Source organism: Lemur catta, chromosome 18 (assembly GCF_020740605.2).
Source record: "Lemur catta isolate mLemCat1 chromosome 18, mLemCat1.pri, whole genome shotgun sequence".
In the NCBI taxonomy this organism is placed as follows: Eukaryota; Metazoa; Chordata; class Mammalia; order Primates; family Lemuridae; genus Lemur; species Lemur catta.
This window is the reverse complement of record NC_059145.1, coordinates 5,912,066-5,930,380: the sequence shown is the minus strand read 5'-3', so window position 1 is coordinate 5,930,380 and position 18,315 is coordinate 5,912,066. Positions and strand designations below refer to the sequence as shown.

Below are 18,315 nucleotides of genomic sequence, written 5' to 3'. Positions count from 1 at the left end.
CACGGCCGCGCCAAGGCCGCGGGGCATCGCGGGACTTGTAGTCCATCTGGCGGGCTCGCGGTCCCGGCAGGCACTGCGCGGCGGCGGCAGGGCGACGTGGCTCGGCCGGCTGCGGCTGCGCGGGCAGGTGGGGCAAGATGGCCGCTGAGCAGGGTGTGCAGGGTGTCCGGCCCCCTCCCGGAACGGGGCTGGGCAGAATGATGCGGACCCTCCTGCTATTGCTGTGTTTTGCGGCCCGCGGAAGCGCGCTCTACTTTCACATCGGAGAGACGGAAAAGAAGTGCTTCATTGAGGAGATCCCAGACGAGACCATGGTCATAGGTGCGGGGGCGGGAAGGGAAGAGTTTGGGACGTGACAGTGGTCTTGGGGCGGGGGATGCGGGGACACTCAGCTCTCTAGAGCCGAGAGGAGACTGCTTCGCCGTGCCCTGGTGGTTGCAGACCCCACGCCACCTCGCGCTCCTCTGACCTGGGCTTGCCCTGCTTCCTTCCAGGAAACTACCGGACGCAGCTGTATGACAAACAGCGGGAGGAATACCAGCCGGCCACCCCTGGGCTCGGCATGTTCGTGGAGGTGAAGGACCCAGAGGACAAGGTGATCCGGTCCCTTACCCCGGTCAAGCTCTCCGCCCAGCAGGCTCTGGCACTTCCCCCTTAAGAGTTTCTGCACCTGCTAAAGTGGGAGAGACAGTTGGTCTTGTGGGAAGATCCCGGATTTTCACTGCAGACCAAACTTGGGCTGCTGCAGTGCTAGCTGCTCCTCTCAACTTCTGGCTCACTGCTGCATGACCCTACCTTCCATGAGCCATTTTCCTGTCTGAAATGGGAATCACTTATCTTACAGGTGCGAGGGTGGATTAATTGTGATGATGAAAATCAAAGAGTTTTGTCAACTCTAAAGCTGTGACATCTAGACTTTAGGATTTCACAGAACACAGTACTTGCCAAAAAAAAAAAAAAGAACAGCTTTTAATTTTGACAAATAAGGATGTGAAAATGAAAACAAAACTCTTTAGCTGTCACCTGTTGTTAGAAAAAAATTGAAAGGGCATGAACTCTGGATAAAGGAAAGCCCTTCCCAAGAACGATCACTTGCCAGCTTGATGTTAGGCTCTTCACCCTAGCCCCAAATAGTTCTCAGACAAGCATTTAGCAACTGCTGCGGAGCACCTTTGGATCTTTTAGTGTTGTGAGGTACTTAAGCCTCTGCTTGTCAACTTTTGCATTACTTAGACCCTTAAGCACTTTCTTCCAGCCCCATCTCTACCGTAACACTGACTGCAGCCGCTTCCCTTCCTCCAGGTCATTCTGGCCCGGCAGTATGGCTCTGAGGGCAGGTTCACTTTTACCTCCCATACCCCTGGTGAGCACCAGATCTGTCTGCACTCCAATTCCACCAAGTTCTCCCTCTTTGCTGGAGGTATGCTGGTAAGTGAACCCATATGGGACTTGCCGCTTTCAGCTTCGGTCCCTTGGTCATGAATGGGGACTGGTGGTACTGTGGGTGTGAGATGAGTATGTCAGATTTTATGTCTCCTGAGAACACTGGGTTTCCAGTGGACATCCAGGACACAGTGGCTAAGCCCTTTGTATGCCTCAGTAACAGCATCAGCTCATTGTTCTTGGTCGTGTGCCCCGAGCCCTGTAGAGCTAGATAGACACTGATGAGGCCTTAGTCTGTTGCCTGAATGAACAGATGAAGGAATGTGGGGGATTAGCTGTCAGTCTCTGGCAGGAAGTTGGAGCAGAGCCGCCTCATTCCCCTTGTCTCCCTTGTTTGTCCCCAGAGAGTTCACCTGGACATCCAGGTGGGTGAACATGCCAACGACTATGCAGAAATTGCTGCCAAAGACAAGTTGAGTGAGTTGCAGCTACGAGTGCGACAGCTGGTGGAACAAGTGGAACAGATCCAAAAAGAGCAGAACTACCAGCGGGTGAGGGACTGGGCCGGGAGTGGTGGGCTTCCCAGAACCCACCCATTGGTTCAGCCAGGAGTTGCATGTCAGATACATTATGAGACCCCTGAACTTACCTGTGCTGCACTGCAGGTCTGAAAGGTGGGGCAGGTATTTTTAACGCTACTTTGTATTAGTAATTGAGGACACTGACTCTTAAAGAGGCTGTCATTGCCCTAAATCACAGTTACACACAGAATGGCAGAGTGGGGTTTGATACTAGCACCTTGGGTCCTGTTTCAGTGGCTCCAAGTGCTCCAAGGACTAGGGGGTCTCAAACTCACCTGTGACCAGGAACCAGTGTACCAAGAATCAATCTGTGACCATAAGGACTAGTATGGCAGTGACCCATCTAAACAGGAACAGCTACTGTTCAGTGTCAGCTGAGGGTCTCCTTGCAGATATGCCAGCCATGGGTATTCAGATATTAAATTTTTTCAAGAGGAGCTAGAGGTCCAGGTTTTTTATGTGAAATTTTCTTGGGTTTTAAATGTTTGCAAAACAATGTGTGAGCCAAACCACACATAAAGGCCAGATCCAGGCCTAGGCCACCAGTCTGCAACCTGTCCCCACAATCTTCAAGGAAGACCTGGGCAGAGGGCTCAGAGAAAGTCTACTCCTGAGCACTCCAGGACAGCTCTGTCTCATGGAGTGACACCACAACTATCCCCACCTGTCCCCGAGGCATCAGACTAGGTGGAGACTATAACTGACACGTGAAGAGACAGACTTAGGAGAAATGAGTAGGTGCCTGAGGTATCTGGCTGGTGAGGGTGAAGACAGTCCCCAGGTAGTGACTCTTTGTAGGTACTTGGCTGGAACTTGGACAAAGCTGGGCAGCCCTGGGGTACCCCTGCTGGCTGGGAACTCAGCAGTTCCAGTGGCCACAGCCAACTTGGGCTCGCTTTCCATTCTTCCACAGTGGCGAGAGGAGCGCTTCCGACAGACCAGTGAGAGCACCAACCAGCGGGTGTTGTGGTGGTCCATTCTACAGACCCTGATCCTCGTGGCCATTGGTGTCTGGCAGATGCGGCATCTCAAGAGCTTCTTTGAAGCCAAGAAGCTGGTGTAGCCATCCCAGGCCTCACAGGCCATCCTCCCAGGCTAGGGGAGAAAGGACCTTCTGGAACTGACTTCTCTCTGGCAGGAGGACTGCTTCCCAGATGTAGATGTTCTGGAGGGGAGAGGGGCTACAGGTACCCCCAGGCACAAGCTAGGGGCAGCGGCTTGGCTGGCTGATACTGAGTAGGTGGTAGGGCAAATGCCTGCCCCCTCCCCTGCCTCTTTGCAGTAATCACACAAGTGAAGCCACTGGGAGCTCCACTGGCACCTCAGAATCACAGTGTTACTGATCAGGGATGTGAGGCTGCTGTCTGGGTGGATGGGGGAGGGGGATGGGTGGGCAAGCCAGTTTTCCTTCTGTCTTCCTTTGCTAACTTGGGATTTTGAGGAGGTTGGGGTATGGCTGTGATTCCTTGCCACCCTGGGAACCTTGCTCTTCTCTCTTTTGGCCTAGACCTGCTGATCCAGGGTGTGTGTGTCAATTGAGGGTGGGGTGGAGCCGGTTGCAGTGTGGGAAAGTGGCCCTATGGTTGACCCTGGCTGCTTCACATGGTCATCCATTCTGGGGCTTGAGGAACTGGGGTCAGGCCAAGCAGAGGCCTTGATGCTGGTTGGGGTTGGGGCCTGCAGAGTCTTAGTTACTGATTTCATTTTCAATAAGTCTAGGTTTGTTACCTTGGTTTCCCAATAAAAAAAAAATTGACTTCTTGTCCAGTGTGAAGTTACTCAACTATCAGTGGGCATAACACTGCAAGGTGCTTCAGAGAATGTCAATTCTTCCAATGGGCAAAGCACTTCACATTCCAAAATGAATTCCTACATCTCAACCTCATTCTTTCCATCCTCTCCAGGCCTTCCTGTGGTGGGGAGTAGTGGGTTTGTCCAAGGCCATCCAGCAAGTAAATATTGTGGAGTTGGGCTCAAATCCATACCATTGCCTCTGTGCCAGCTCCCTTGTGAAGTGCCCTCCCTTTCCAGAGTCAGTGGATATAATTGTCACAGATGCGGCAAAAAGGTGCCTGGTAAGGAAGGTGCGTTGAGCAGAGGGGTGCTCAGGTGTGGGAAGGACAGAGTCCCTGCCTGGTGAAGATGAGGGTGTTGATGGGCTTAACCAAAAGCAAGTGACTTCAGCAAGAACTATTAAGGAGAGGAAGGATTCTGATGAGATGGCAAGGCAGAGGTAGGTGGGGGAAACAGGCAAAGAACTGGTATGGAGATGGATGTTCTTTCAGCTGGAGGGGAGGGTTGTGGGAAAGTTAGGAAGGTTGGTTGAGAGAGGAGACTTGAACCCCAGATAAGAGATTTGGAGATAACCACCTGTTGACTGAAAGTTTTGAGAAAAACCACCTGAAGATAAATTTGAGAAAGGTTAATCCAGCAGTGTAAGAAAGTAGGGACCAAGAGACAAGTTTTGGGGCTGCTTGACCTGCCGGGAGGATGTAATCTGGGCTTATGTTGCCACCTAGGCCTGATTCACATTAAGAAAAAAAAAATAGAATTACAGAAAATGTGAAGATAGTTTTCCCTATCTTCCCTTGGGTTAATGGATAAAACTCAAACTCTGTAACAAATAATTTAAAGAAGTTTATTCTGAGCCAATGTGTGTCACAGTGGTCCAGGGAGCCACACCAAAGAAGTCTTGAGTAAGTGGTCCCAAGGTGGTCGGGTTACAGTATGGTTTTATATATTTTAGGGAGACGAGAATTGCAGGTAAAAATCATAAAACATGGAAGGTTTGGCCTGAAAAGGTGGGATGTCTTGAAGCAGGGGCTTACAGCTTATAGGTGAGGTCAGAGATTCTTTGATTTATAATTGGTAAAAGACATAAAGCTTTGTGTAAAAGCTTGGAATGTTTCAAGTTAAGATAAGGAAGCACAGACTCAAGCGATCTGTTTAGCAAATTGATGGCCTACGGGTGTGATTTAACCTTCATTTTGCATGGCCTTAGGTCCTGTTAATATTTTAGTATCTTATAGTCACAGAGTCTGTTTTTCAGTCTTATGATCTCTGTTTTAATGTTAATGCTGATCAATTGTATCTAAACTCCAAAAGGGATGGGGTATAAAGAAGTGTGGAACCTCCCTTCTCTTCATGGCCAGGAACTCAATTTTAAAGTTTTTCTGAGGTCCCTTGGCCAAGAAGGGGTCTGTTCAGTTGGTGGGGGTTTAGGATTTTATTTTTGTTTACATCATTATGAACACCTTGCATTAGTATGGTACATTTGTTAAAACTAATGAAACAATATCGATACATTATTTTTAATGAAAGTCCAGAATTTATCTAGATCTCCTTAGTTGTTATCTAATGTCCTTTCTTATTTTGTTCCAGGATTCCAGATCACATTTAGTCACTGTGTCTCCTTAGGCTCCTCTTGGCTATGACAGTTTCTCAGACCTTCCTTGATTTTGATGATTGTTTGACAGCGTTGAGTACAGGTCAGGTATTTTGTAGAATTTCCCTCGGTTGGGATTTGTCTGTTGTTTTTCTCATGATTAGACTGGGGTTACGGGTTTTTGAAAAAAGACCACAGAGGTAAAGTGCCCTTTTCATCTCATCATATCAAGGGTACTTATTATCAACATGATTTATAACTGGATGTCACATTTTAAATTTAGTTAATTTGAATTTTTATATGAAATCTCATTTCTTGAGATAGTGAGATGTGACACCGGTGGGGCTTCATCCTCATATGACAAAAACTAGCTGGCTGGAGTGGTGGCTGTCCTCTTGAGGGGGCTTGGGCTTCCCAGGGCACACAGCCCCACATCCCTGCTTCCATCATGGGCCTTTGTTGACTGGTTTCTGCAGGAGGTCAGCCTTGCCTTTGTCATTGGCAAATCTGGGCTGGATTTGCCAAGGTTCTGGTGTAGGTGCAGTGCCTTGGGAGAGTCAACAGGAAGGGGAACAAGTAGGTTGTATGCTTCTGGGCTTAAGGGGTAAGGAGATTGCTGGGAGTGATTCATTTCATACCCACTGTGAAGTCCTCTCTGAAACAGTGATTAAGATCATAGATTGTGCAATCAAACTACCTGATTTGCCTCTCTGTGCTCAGTTCCCTCATCTTTAAAGTGGGGATAGTAAGTACCTATTCATAAAGACTAAATTAAGATAAACGTAGTAAGGAATTTAGAACAATGGCACATAGTAAGAACTTAATAAATGCTAGCTATTTATTAGGAAACTAATAAATAATAATAGTTTGGTTGGAAGAGTAGAGGAGATTAAGTCTAACAACCCTGCTGCTCTCTTTTTCCAGATGGGAGGCTGGAGGTTGAGAGTCGGCTTAATTCCCACAGTGACAGGGCAGTTATGGGAACTCAGTCTCATATTCAGTTCTCACCTCACCTCCACCAAAGGACCCCCTTCCTGGATGACAGCTGTCAACTATATAGCTTTGACTGTGTGTCCAGCGCTGTACCGAGTGCGTTTGCATTTTCTTTAATCCCCACAGCAGCTATATTAGAATAGGAACCATTTATATACCCAGGTGAAGAAACAGATGCAGAGAGATGTGGTTTGCCCCCAAACACAGCTGAATTGGCAGAGCCGGGCTTCAGATCCCGTGAATCTGTCTTCAGAGCTCAGCTCCCAACTCCGACTTGGGCTACAGGCTAACCCAACACTGAGCCCTGATCTTGGCCTTGCCCCGCCAAGCTTGTGGGGAGAAAGAATGCACCGCCCGGGCTGACAGCAGGGACGCCGCGACGCTCCCCGGCTCCCCTAAGGAAGAGGAAGAAGATGCAGATTATCCCCAGCGCTGGTTTGCAAGCCTGGAGTCTAAGTCCAGTCCCAGCCTAGTGACCCGCTGCGTGACCTCTGGCCTGTGGGGGCTCCAGTTTCTCGGGATGTCGAGCGGGTCCCGGAGGCAGGCAGGCGGCGGGCGCCGGTAGGAGGCGGGCCGCCGGCGGGAGCGCGCACGTGTGCCTGCGCGAGCAGAACCTTGGAGGCCGCGGCTCCGGGGAGCAGGCGGCGCGGCCGGAGCGGCGGACCCGGCGGACCGAGGGGCGGGGCGGACGGCGGGGCGGGGCGGGGGCGGAGGCGCCGCGTAGGCCCGGAGGCCGGGCGGGCCGGGCGGGGAGCTCGAGCCCATGCGCCGCCGCCGCCCCCCACGATGTTCCCCGCGCGGAGGAAAGCGGCGCAGCTGCCCTGGGAGGACGGCAGGTGAGCGGCGGCGACTGGCCGGGGCCCGTCCTCCCGGGCGCTGCTCCGCTCCAGGCCGCCCCGCGGAGTCTGGGAGGCTGAGGCCGTCGCGTCTCCGTTTCTGCGGGTCTCTGTGAGGGTCTGGTTCCCCCTGTGGTCACTGGCGCGGTCTGTGGGGGTCCCTGTTTCTAAAACCAGTCTCCATCGCTCCGCGCGTCTCTGCCTGTCTCTCTCTTTCCCCGGTGTCCTCCCTGTGTGAGTTTCTGTCCTCTTTGCCAGTCTCCCTCTCATGTCTTTCCTTGTGTTTCTCCACTGGCCCCTGTCTTCGCGCAGGTCTCACTCCGCTGACCTCTCGCAGTGGGTCTCTGTCTTTCCGTCTGTCCCTACTCTCTGAGGCTCCTTCCGTTTCTCTGTCTGCTACCTCCCCCGTCAAATCCATGTAGCCTCAGACACAGCCTTCCCTCGTGCTTCCCCATCCTTCGCAGACCACTCGGAAGAACCTACCAGACAGATGCTCTGTATCCTCTGCCTGGCTGGCCACTGCCTGGCAGGTACTGGGCACTCCTCATACACGCAGTAGTTCATTTCCTGTGCAGTTGTCCTTGTCCTACGTGTAAGATGTGAGCTATGCCCAGCCCTTAGCTAAACATATTTCCCATTAAAACAGAATGGGGGAAGCGATCTGGCTATCTAGATTTGGGAGGAACACCAACACTCTAGGCTTGAGATGTGCCCCCAAAAGTCTTCTGACCTGGAACACATGATAGTGGATCTCCACCCAGTGAATGGTGCCTCATTTCTATTATATCTCTTTAAGTTTGCCAGGTGCCATAAGATTCTGGAATTTAGTGGGCACAAATCTTCTGGGGACTTTTCCGGCTTGATGTTGAAATGAGAAGACAGGAATATAACAGGAAGCATGGAGTATGGAGTCAGGCCCACTGAGCAGGAATCCTCTTTAATAATGTGACCAGAAACAGATCACTTAATCTTTCTGACCTCAGCCGTTCCATCTCTGAAACACTGATCACAATACCTACTTTGCAGGGTTGTATGAGGATTAAGGGAGAGCATTATATGTAAAACCCTTGGCACTGTGCCAGGTGCAGAGGAGGTGCCAGTTATCGTCTAGTTACTTTTGCAGCTTTGAGGTGCTGTAACCAGAGCAGCTGAGTTTTCAAACCTCATATTGCTAAGGTTTATATGAAAGAAAAAAAGGAAAGATAATAGAGGTCCATTTCTATTTCCTGATCGCTTTCCATGATTGTGTTCCCAGAAAAATTTACTGGTATGCTTTTGACACGGGGTGCAGAGACCCATACGACAGATGCAGGCTAGTGTAGCGGTGAAGTGCTGGCTCTGGATCCAGCCTGCCTGTGTTTGAATCCACCTCTTACCAGCCTTGGTCAATAACTGGTGAAGGAGACAAAGTCTCATCTGGGCTACCCCTCAGAGCCAGGCTGGCCTGGGCCTGGGAGCAACCGGATTGCAGATCTGGCATTTGCCACCAGGTGGCACCAGGAGTAACTGTTCTCAGTGTCCACTGTCCTGAGGAATTGGGAGTGGGCCCAGTTCAGGTGCTCAGTGTTTTGTGCCCTTAGAACACAGGACAAGAGTGCTCATGGGGCCGTGATCCTGGTAGGAAGGGGAAGCAGGCTGGAGGAAATAGCAGGTGGAAGTGCATGGAATGCCAATCCATGCCATGCCCCTGGATGACGGCCACTACTTCCTTTCCCAAAGGTGGGATGTTACCCCTTATCCATCTCCCCAGTCTCTACCCCATCCTCAGAAAGAGCCCAGAGGGCGAGGGAGACTCTGTAGAGGTTTCAGTCTTCCTAGGCCACTTGCAGGACTGGGCTCCGCTGCTCCCCAGCAGAAACCACGACCACAGCACAATGAGGGGTAAGTCAGAAGCCCTGTGAGGATGTCCTGCTGTGCCACCTCTCAGCTGCGTATGGGACCTGGGCCTGGCTTCAGGGCTGCTGGCTTCCAGGTTGGCAGTTGTGTCTCTAGAGAAAGGTAGGAGTTGGTCTGGCTCTAGTGTGTGGCTTAAAGCATGCCCTTGAATGCTTTAACCCTTCCTTTAACTCACTTAGCAAACCCTCTGCTGTCTGACCTGTGCTGGGGCCATACATATGAATCTGACATGGTGTGACAAGCATTACAAATAAGTGCTTTAAAGAGGGAAGGAAGATGCCGTGGGAACACAAAGGAGGGGGCATGGTGGGGGCAGGAGGCAGCGCTGGCCATGGCATTGGAGTCTGGCACTGAAGGATCAACAGGGCGCTTCCAGGCAGATAAAACAAAGAAGGACATTTCAGGCAGAAGGAGCGGCAGTCTGCAGGCTGGAACGGGAAGGAATGTAGCGAATGGAGAAGCTCTGAGTCTCCCAGCATGACTTGGGGGCTTGGAAGCAACTGGAGATGGCCGGGTCACAGAGGGCTTTAACCGTCAGGCCAAAGAGTTTGGCCTTTACCTTGTAAACAGAGGAGGGTCATTCAGGAGGTTGAAGGGGTCTGAGCAGGGCAAAGAACAGGGAGTGAGGAAGGACCAAAGGGGGACATAGGAGGAAGAATCTATAAGGCTAATGCTGACTCTGGGAGGTTATGAAGTGACTCCTGTGCAGATTGTTTCAGGGAGCAGTAAGAGGGGAATATAGAGGACGTCTTCCTGGATTTCCTCAGCTCCTCTCTCACCATACTCAGGAACTTCCAGAGGAGGGGCAAAGGCACCTGGTGAATTCCACCTGTTTCTTTGTGTGTACTGCCCAGAAGGGCAGCCTCCCAGCATCACCCCAATGCCTAAGACATTCAGCTATTTTTCCAGTTTCCAAAGTGAGCTTGGGTGCTGTACCCAGCCATCGTCTTTACTTCTTCCGTCTCTCTTCTCATCACATGAGCTGGCTCTTGGTCTGAAGCTCTGAGACTCATTAGCGAATTCCTCTTGTCAGTTTGGGCCTTGCATTGTTTTGGGGTCAGGCCTGATCTTCCCAGAATAAAACTGATTCTCCAGAGAAAACTGGTTGTTTTGCCTGGGACTGATGACAGCACTCATCCCTGTCTGCTCAGCCTCAGAGCAGGATGAAGCTAAAGTTTCTGCGGGGTGGATCTGCAGGGGAGCAGGTTTGGAAGGCACTGGGTTGGAGCTCTCTAAGGTGGGGCTTGTGCCATTGGCTCAGGACATTGAGCCACTGTCATGGGGAGGGCAAGTGCAAGGCCCTCGAGCAGCTAACGGTCTGGCCAGGATTCACTCGCAGAAAATAAGAAAGCATAGAGGAATTGTGGCAGCTCTGTGACCTGAGAGAGGTCAGGCGGTTTCCCAGAGGGGGTGGTGTGAGTGGACCCAAAGTCAGCAGGATTCCTGACGTGCGCTAGGAGCATGAGCGAAAACAGTACAGTTGCTTCTGCACTAATTTCCAGGTGCTCAGGGTAGACCAGTGTGTGCACCCTACCTGTGGGGAGGCCAGCGAAGGGTCTGTCAGAGGGCCCCAACTCAGCCCGCCCTTCTGACCCCGTCCCTGCTCTTGTCCCAGGTCCAGGTTGCTCCCCGGCGGCCTCCCCCGGAAATGCTCCGTCTTCCATCTCTTCGTTGCCTGTCTCTTATTGGGCTTCTTCTCCCTACTCTGGCTGCAGCTCAGCTGCTCTGGTGACGTGGCCCAGGCAGCCAGGGGACAAGGGCAGGAGACCTCGGGGCCATCCCGGGCCTGCCCCCCAGAGCCACCCCCTGAGCACTGGGAAGAAGACGCATCATGGGGTCCCCACCGCCTGGCAGTGCTGGTGCCCTTCCGTGAGCGCTTCGAGGAGCTCCTGGTCTTTGTGCCCCACATGCACCGGTTCCTGAGCAGGAAGAGGATCCAGCACCACATCTACGTGCTCAACCAGGTGGATCATTTCAGGTAGGGACCACACCTGCCCCCTCCCCCCGACCTCGCACTCTTCTCCTGGGCCTCCCCTTGCCCGGGCCCCTCAGGGCCTGTGCCCTTTCCTGGCAGTAGTCCAGAGGCCTGGGAGGGGCCAGTTGGGCAGTGGCAGGAGGGCAGGAGATGGCAGAAGCCCCTGCTGGGTGTGGCAGGGATCTCTGGGGAGGGCCCTCATCTAATGTCCATTTTATAAAATCACTGTGGCCGCTGTGTGTAAAATAGATTACACTGGGACAAGAGAAGGAGCAGGGGGACCAGTTAGGTGTAGTGGCGGCTGTCTGAGGTGGCAGAGGCTCAACAACATGGTAGAAGGGGTGGAGAGAAGTGGCGCGATGGAAGTCGGCCTTGCTGGGGACTGGCCAGGGGGTGGGGAAAGGGAGGGTCAGGTCCACGGCTTTAAATTTGCCACCGTCTAAGGTTACCCTAAAATCCCCACCCTTACCCAAAACTGCTCCCCTCCCCCCCCCTGGGTGACCACAGTGTAAGCACCTTTCCCTCCGCCCCCACCTTTCCCTTAGCCCTCCCTGCCCAGCCTGCAGCCCTCCTACCTTTCACTACCGCCACCCGCCACCACCGTCTTTCCTCTTTCTCACCCCACCCTGGTCCCGGTTGGTCATTCCAATCACTCCCTCACGCACGCCCTCAAGCCCCTGGCTGCTTTCTGGCTGACATGACCACAGCCTGGCAGATCCAACTCTGTCTGCTCCACACCGCACCTGGGCAGCCCACCTGCCTGCCGATGCGCCCCGCCCGGGAAGGCCCTCAGTGCTGTGGGAGGCCTGGCGTCCCCCAGTCTGTCCGCCGCAGCCTTTTGACCTCCTCTTCTCATTCCTCCCTGTCCTCACACTGAGCTGATGACTTTGCTTCTGATTTGAGAAAATGGCAGACAACTTTCCCCAGTCCCCACACCTGTACCCCCCTCCCAGCTTCTGTGCTTGGGGACCCTCCCCGGCCGACTCCCCCACTCTGGCCGGCTGTGGACCCCATCCCCGCCCTCCCACAGCACGCACCGTACTGAGATAGCTCCCCTCTAAAACGACAAAGACTCCCTTGAGCCTGCATGCCCCGCAGCTATCACCCTACTTCTCTGCTCCCCTTTTTAGCAAAACTTCCCTTTCTCTCCCCTCGTTTTCTCTTAAACCACTTCCCCTCAGACGCCCACCCCACCATGGCACTGAAGCCACTCTCACTGAGGTTGCCGCTGTCCTCCTCTTCGTTAACCCAAAGGTGTGGGCCTGTTAGCAGCATTTGCTTCTTCCTTCTTAAAGTGCCCCGCTTGATGTCTGGGACGGCACTGTCCACGCTGGCCACCCCTTCTCGTCACCTCTGCTGGTTCTGCCTCACTCCCTGGCCCCCTCCGTTGGCACTTCTTGAGGCTCCGTGCTTGGGTGGCCCCCCTTTCTAGCTACAGCTACTCCCTGGGGGAGCTCATCTCATCTCATGGCATGGAATCCCGTCTCCACCCTGATCACCCCCAGGTCTGCGTTCCTGGTCTGGGCCTTTCTCCTGAACTCCAGGCTCTGCGGCCCAGCCACCTGTGCGGCCCTCCGAGGACGGCCTCAGAGGCTTTGCAAGCTTGCTGTGATCACAGTGGGATTCCTGAGGGCCTCAACCCCAGACCTGCTGCCCTGCCCTTCCGTCTTGCCCATCTTAGGAAAGGAAGCTCCAGGCTTCCAGTTGCTCAGACCAAAAAGCCCTGCAGTTGTCCTCAACTGCTCTCTCTCTGTCACACACACATGCAGTCCATCAGCAAAATGTGTCTAGAATTTGCCAGCTTCTTGCCGTTGGCACGCTAGGCTGCCGTCGTCTCTTGCCTAAGTCGTTGTCATGCCTCCTACTGGAGTCCGTGCTTCCACCCCTGCCCTGACACTGACTGGAGCGTCCTGCGCACACGGAAGTCCCAGCACAGTCTGCCGCTGCTCAGAGCCCTGCAAGCTCACCCGGGGTCAGGGCCTCGTCCTCCAGTGGCCCATGGGCCTCATGCGACCTCATCCCCTCTGCTCCTTGCTCTGCCGGCCACCTGCTGTCTGCTCCTGCCCCAGGCCTGCAGGGCTGCTTCTGCCGCCTGGAGCCCTGTGCCCGTGGCTCATTTCCTCAGCTTCAGGTTTCTGCCCGGATGTCCCATTGCCCTGGCCCTCCCCGACAGCCCTGTCTGGGGCATAGCTGCCCCGCCCTCCTCCCTGCTTTACCTTTCTCCACAGCACTGATGCCGCCGCCTTGCTCTGTGTTTACTTGTTTGTTGTCTCCTCTTATTAGAATGTCCGCGCCTTGAGAGCAGGGCCTGGTTTCTTCAGTGCTGTAGATGCAGTGCTCTGAGAGGTTCTGGGAGGGGGTGCTCAGTAAGCGTCTGTGCAACACGTGGGGGGACGGCCCTATGCAGCGAAGTCAGTGCCTGGCTGGCGGGCGGCAGAGGCACCGCGGGGCCTCAGGGTGGGTGCTGTGGAGGAGAGGCTCCCACGCAGGGCTCCCGCCGCTGCCCAGCCTTGGCCACCTGCACAGGTTCAACCGGGCGGCACTCATCAACGTGGGCTTCCTGGAGAGCGGCAACGGCACGGACTACATTGCCATGCACGACGTGGACCTGCTCCCTCTCAATGAGGAGCTGGACTATGGCTTCCCTGAGGCCGGGCCCTTCCACGTGGCCTCCCCGGAGCTCCACCCGCTCTACCACTACAAGACCTACGTCGGTGGCATCCTGTTACTCTCCAAGCAGCACTACCAGCTGGTGAGGCCCGGCGCGGCCCTCTCTGCTCGGCCTGGGTAGAGGTGGAAGGCAGGACGGAGCAGTGCTTCTGGGGCCTAGGAGACGGAGCCCTGCCTTGCCCTAGCGGGAGCAACAAGGCAGCCACCGTAGCAGAAACGCCGCGCAAGCGGGCTTCAGAAAACGGGATTTATTGGCCCTTGACAGTGACAAGTGTGGGCAGGGGAGGGGGAGGGTTTGGCTTCAGGTACAGCTTGCCCACCTCTCAGACAATGTCACCAGGACTCCATTTCTCTGTCCATCTCTCAGCTCTGCCTTCCCTACATTGGGTTTATTTTCAGACGTGCAGGATGCAGGGTGGCTGTTGTAGCTGCAGCCTGTGTCCCTCTCGGCTCCAGTCTGGTGGAAGATGGATCCCTTCCACAGCAGCCCAGATGGGACTCCCAGGACTGAACTGCACTGGCTTTTAATTGGTCCCACTTGAGTCCTGGGCCCATCCCTGAATCAGTCACTGCCAGGGGGATGGGAGGGTAGGAAAAACCAGGTGGCTTAGGCCCAAGTCTCCTCTCTTCAAGCTGTGTCAAAAGCCAGCCTTATGTAAGTAAAGCCCCTGAGCTGGGTGCGAGAATAGCTGTCTGCCATAGTCCCAGCTGTCCCTGTCACACACTCAGGAAGAGACTAGGGCAGGCTGCCCAGGATGAATGGGAGCATGGGGGAGGCAGAATTCAAGTGGGAGTTGGCGATTCTGCCCATCGACAGCTCTCAAAAGAGGTCCCCTCTGGCCAGCAGGACACTTTTGAGGTGATTGTCTCATACCCGTTCAAGGTCCCATTAGAACAGGGAGAGGGACTGGCATGTGCTGACCCTCCTCCGTCCCCCAGTGTTGCAGAGGCTGAGGGAGGTGCAGGTGCCTGGTGTACATTGAGAACAGCTAGGGGAGGAGGAGGGTGAACGGTCTGAGGACACAAGAGGTAGGAGACCAAAGGGCACCCCTGGGAGGATGGGGCAAGTGATGCTGCCTATCTGTGTCAGTGCAATGGGATGTCCAACCGCTTCTGGGGCTGGGGCCGCGAGGACGATGAGTTCTACCGGCGCATCAAAGGAGCCGGGCTCCAGGTAAGGCTCCCCCAGGGCCCTGCCTCAGCCTCAGCCTCAGCCATCGTGGCTGCCCTGAGGTTCTCTTCTTTGTCCTCAGATGAAGATCCTGGGGTTGTGGAGACAGCGCCCCTGGTTCTGATCCCTGCCCCAGCCCTGACTTGCAGCAGTCATCTAACTAGTCCCTGCTCTCTGGACCAGCGTCCTCTAATGCAGGGTGGGAACGCAGGCCTCTGCCTGTGGCTTCCTGGCAGGCGGTGGGACCTCAGGGGAGCTAGAGGTGAGGGCCAGGGCTCCAGGAGCGATGGCCTGACCCCGGCTTCCTCTGGCCTCCTAGCTTTTCCGCCCCTCGGGAATTACAACTGGCTACAAGACATTTCGCCACCTGCATGACCCAGCCTGGCGGAAGAGGGACCAGAAGCGCATTGCAGCTCAAAAACAGGTGCTGGCTGGTCTCCTCATCGGGGACAGATAGGTGGTATGTGGGGGACCCATAGGCCTGAGCATTTCACCAAGTTTTCCTTGGGCCCTTATGGCCTGTCCTCCCCTGCTTGGCCCAGGCCAGTTGACGGGCATTGTGCTTGGGCACCATGCCCTGCTCTAGTGGCTGCCATGGGCACCCTGGGCACTGTAGGTCAGCCTAGACCCCAGGGTCCCTGCAGGCTGGCAGGGTGGGTGGGGGAGGCTCAGCTGTCACAGCCACGATGCAGGGATCCCTATCCCTCTCCCAGCCTCTGCTCCAGCAGGAAACTCCCTGCCCTCCTGCTTACTGGTGGGGTGCAGCCTTGGGCAGGAGACTTACTTCTCTGAGCTTTGGGTTCCTCCTCTTGTCAGTGGGGATACCAGGACCTGTGGTGACAAGATCATGTGGGCTCAGTGACAGCGGGGACCCATGAAGCCCTGAGTACATGTGCTGTCCTTTCATTCCCAGGAGCAATTCAAGGTGGACCGGGAGGGCGGCCTGAGCACTGTGAAGTACCGTGTGGATTCCCGCACTGCGCTGTCTGTGGGCGGGGCCCCCTGCACTGTCCTCAACATCATGCTGGACTGTGACAAAGCCGCCACCCCCTGGTGCACACTCGGCTGAGTAGGCTGGACAGTGAGGAAGCCTGTGCCTACGGGCCGCTCTGCTGCTCACGCTCAGGACAAGGCCTCCTGCCCGGCTCCATAGGGCGCGGAGCTGCCTGGAGCGAGACAGCGAGCTACGCATTGGCGGCGGCCCAGCCCCAGAGTCAGGCTCGAGCTGGGACAGGACACATGGGCTGCCTGGGACGCTGCTAGCAACCTACGGTGATCGCAGAGGCTGAGATGTGGCTCCCGACTGGGACTCTCCCTCTTCCTTCCTGCTCGCCCTACTCTGCCCTACTCAGACCTGCAGGCAGTGGGGAGGGTGGAACAGGACGACCTCTAACCGCCCTCCCTTTTGTTCCCTCCCACTGGACCGCCTCAGGCAGAGGTGCAGTTTAGGAGCCGTGCTGCTGATGTAGGTGGCAGTTGTGACTGGGAGGGTTAGAACTCCAAAAACCAGAGTACAAGTCCCACAGAAAGAACAGCCAGTCCCAGCTCTAGCTGGTTGTCACCATGCAGGAATGTGGGTCTAGTGTCGCCAGATCTTCTGATTTCTCAAAAGAAACTAGGAAGCTGGATTCTTAAGTGAAATCTGCTGATTTTTAAATGATAGCAACTCAATGAAACTTTCAAAAAGTATGGCAGGCAAAACAAAATGTGTTGTGGTCCACCGGTTCATCACCCTTGTTGGAGGGGAAGGGGCAGGGGCAAAAGGTGATACCTTTCTTAGCTGTAAGCTGGCAAGGAGTTGGGGAAGGGCTGGGGCCAGGTCCAGGCGGGAGGGAAGGCAAAGGCATGAGGTTCCTGTGCCCCCAGCCCTCCGGGCTTCTGGCCGACTCCGTGGTGCCCCTCTTAGCCGTCTGACCCTGAGCTGGGCACTTCGTCCTGCCTCGCTGAGGTCGAATCAGGAAAGAAAGCTGCTGAAGAAACAGATGCACAGGCCTGGACTCAGGGTAGGCAGGACGTGGCGACACCTCAGCCTAGAGGGAGGGTACCTGGATTTTGAAGTGGGGGAAGATGATGTGGAGAAGTAGGAGGATCCCGGAGTGTTCCCAAAGCACGAGGGCAGGTGGCGGGGATCACCGAGTGCCGTGATCACCGATCCAAGTGCTGAGGCCCAGGAGGAGCATGGGATTGGGGAGTGCTCCTGGAGGAGTCACTCGGGGCAAAGGCCGGGACCCCTGAGAGGGGAAGTGAGGGCTCTGCAGGGCAGTGGCGCCTTCCAAGTGTTTGGCTGCCAGTGATTCGGGGCGGGAGTCAGAGGAGACTGTCGGTCCAGTTAGGGTTGGGTGGTTTAGCACTGGGACACCTGTAGTGCTGAGGAGGGAGGGGATTGAGGTCCCAGAGTGCAGGAAGGCAGACCCAACAGCCCTGGTCCAAAAGACTCCTCTGAGGATGATCTCAGGGCTGCTGTGTGCAGTTGTATGGGTTGTGTACTGTGGAACCTGTGTATGAGCCGAGAGACTTAAGCAGGACGGCTGGGGTAAAGCTTCAGACTCAGACGTTTAACCAGGGTCGCTTTGATCCTAAATTGACCTTGCCCAGCAATCTAGCCTCACCCACTCTAGTGAGGGGCACGCAGGTCTCGACTAGGGCGCAGGGTGCTGGAGACGGGAGTGGCGCTTTCTGTGTCCCAGTCTCCTGGGCGACCCAGTGGCTGCATCGTGGACATACACACAATGTGCAGCAGTAACACCAGCTTATTGGAGTTGGTGGGAATGGGTGTGATATCAAAGTCCCCCGCTCTGTACTCTCCTGGCACATAGGAAGACCTGAAAAAAATGGGGGTTCCTTCCTGGCCACCTGCACTAGGGGAGTGGAATAAGCAGAAGAAAAGCGAAGAAGATCCCTTCACCTTGCGGGGGCCAGCCAACAGCCCGGCCTCGGGGCACCTCCAGCCCTGTGTCCCTGCACTCCTGCTGGCCGCCACCCCCACTACCATCTTTGAGGCTCCACGGGATGCCTCATGCCAGGCTGATGCAGCCCAAATCTACAACCCACTACACCCCATCCTGGGCCTCCACCACTCTCCAGGGAAAGGAGAGGGCTGAGCCGTGGTTGGCAGGGAGAAGCGGGCAGCTCACAGCTTGCTTAGTGCCTCTGCCTCCCCCCGTGTAGTGGAACTAACATCCCTGCCTGGCTGGCCAGGGTGGGTCAAGTGAAGCCAGGACAGGCTGGGCACAGTGGCTCACACCTGTAATCCCGGCACTCTGGGAGGCCAAGGTGGGAGGATCGCTTGAGCTCAGGTGTTTGAGACCAGTCTGAGCAAGAGTGAGACCCAGTCTCTACTAAAAATAGAAAAACTAGCCAGGTGTGGTGGTGGTGCCTGTAGTCTCACCTACTCGGGAGGCTGAGGCAGGAGGATCGCTTGAGCC

The 18,315-nt window shown here is 55.0% G+C and overlaps 2 protein-coding genes across 7 annotated transcripts; both read left to right on the top strand.

The window, feature by feature from the left end:
- The first annotated feature begins 76 nt into the window (after nucleotides 1-76).
- TMED9 (transmembrane p24 trafficking protein 9) lies at nucleotides 77-3,720 on the top strand. Its single transcript, XM_045530538.1, has 5 exons — nucleotides 77-321; nucleotides 495-595; nucleotides 1,303-1,428; nucleotides 1,788-1,934; nucleotides 2,878-3,720. Exons 1-5 carry the CDS (start codon nucleotides 138-140, stop codon nucleotides 3,025-3,027), a joined length of 708 nt encoding a protein of 235 aa, XP_045386494.1. The 5' UTR covers nucleotides 77-137; the 3' UTR covers nucleotides 3,028-3,720.
- A 3,321-nt stretch (nucleotides 3,721-7,041) lies between these two features.
- On the top strand, nucleotides 7,042-16,596 carry B4GALT7 (beta-1,4-galactosyltransferase 7). Of its 6 annotated transcripts, none has more exons than XM_045530534.1 (6): nucleotides 7,042-7,178; nucleotides 10,690-11,052; nucleotides 13,576-13,801; nucleotides 14,810-14,893; nucleotides 15,210-15,314; nucleotides 15,804-16,596. In XM_045530534.1, the coding sequence occupies exons 1-6, from the start codon at nucleotides 7,129-7,131 to the stop codon at nucleotides 15,957-15,959; spliced, it is 984 nt and encodes a 327-aa protein (XP_045386490.1). In that variant the 5' UTR covers nucleotides 7,042-7,128; the 3' UTR covers nucleotides 15,960-16,596. The 6 variants fall into 6 exon arrangements, with proteins under 6 accessions (XP_045386490.1, XP_045386489.1, XP_045386492.1 ...); XM_045530533.1 differs by having other exon boundaries at nucleotides 7,055-7,178; nucleotides 13,558-13,801; XM_045530536.1 differs by having other exon boundaries at nucleotides 7,095-7,178; nucleotides 10,790-11,052.
- The last annotated feature ends 1,719 nt before the right edge of the window (nucleotides 16,597-18,315 follow it).

Bases quoted from the DNA above. Each gene is read 5' to 3' on its own strand.
- TMED9 (XM_045530538.1), top strand. From the start codon at position 138: ATGGCCGCTGAGCAGGGTGTGCAGGGTGTCCGGCCCCCTCCCGGAACG. The intron at 1,429-1,787 runs GTAAGTGAACCC...GTTTGTCCCCAG, and splicing joins TCTTTGCTGGAGGTATGCTG to AGAGTTCACCTGGACATCCA. The intron at 1,935-2,877 runs GTGAGGGACTGG...ATTCTTCCACAG, and splicing joins AAGAGCAGAACTACCAGCGG to TGGCGAGAGGAGCGCTTCCG.
- B4GALT7 (XM_045530531.1), top strand. From the start codon at position 9,082: ATGTCCTGCTGTGCCACCTCTCAGCTGCGTATGGGACCTGGGCCTGGC. The intron at 13,802-14,809 runs GTGAGGCCCGGC...TATCTGTGTCAG, and splicing joins CCAAGCAGCACTACCAGCTG to TGCAATGGGATGTCCAACCG. The intron at 14,894-15,209 runs GTAAGGCTCCCC...CTGGCCTCCTAG, and splicing joins TCAAAGGAGCCGGGCTCCAG to CTTTTCCGCCCCTCGGGAAT.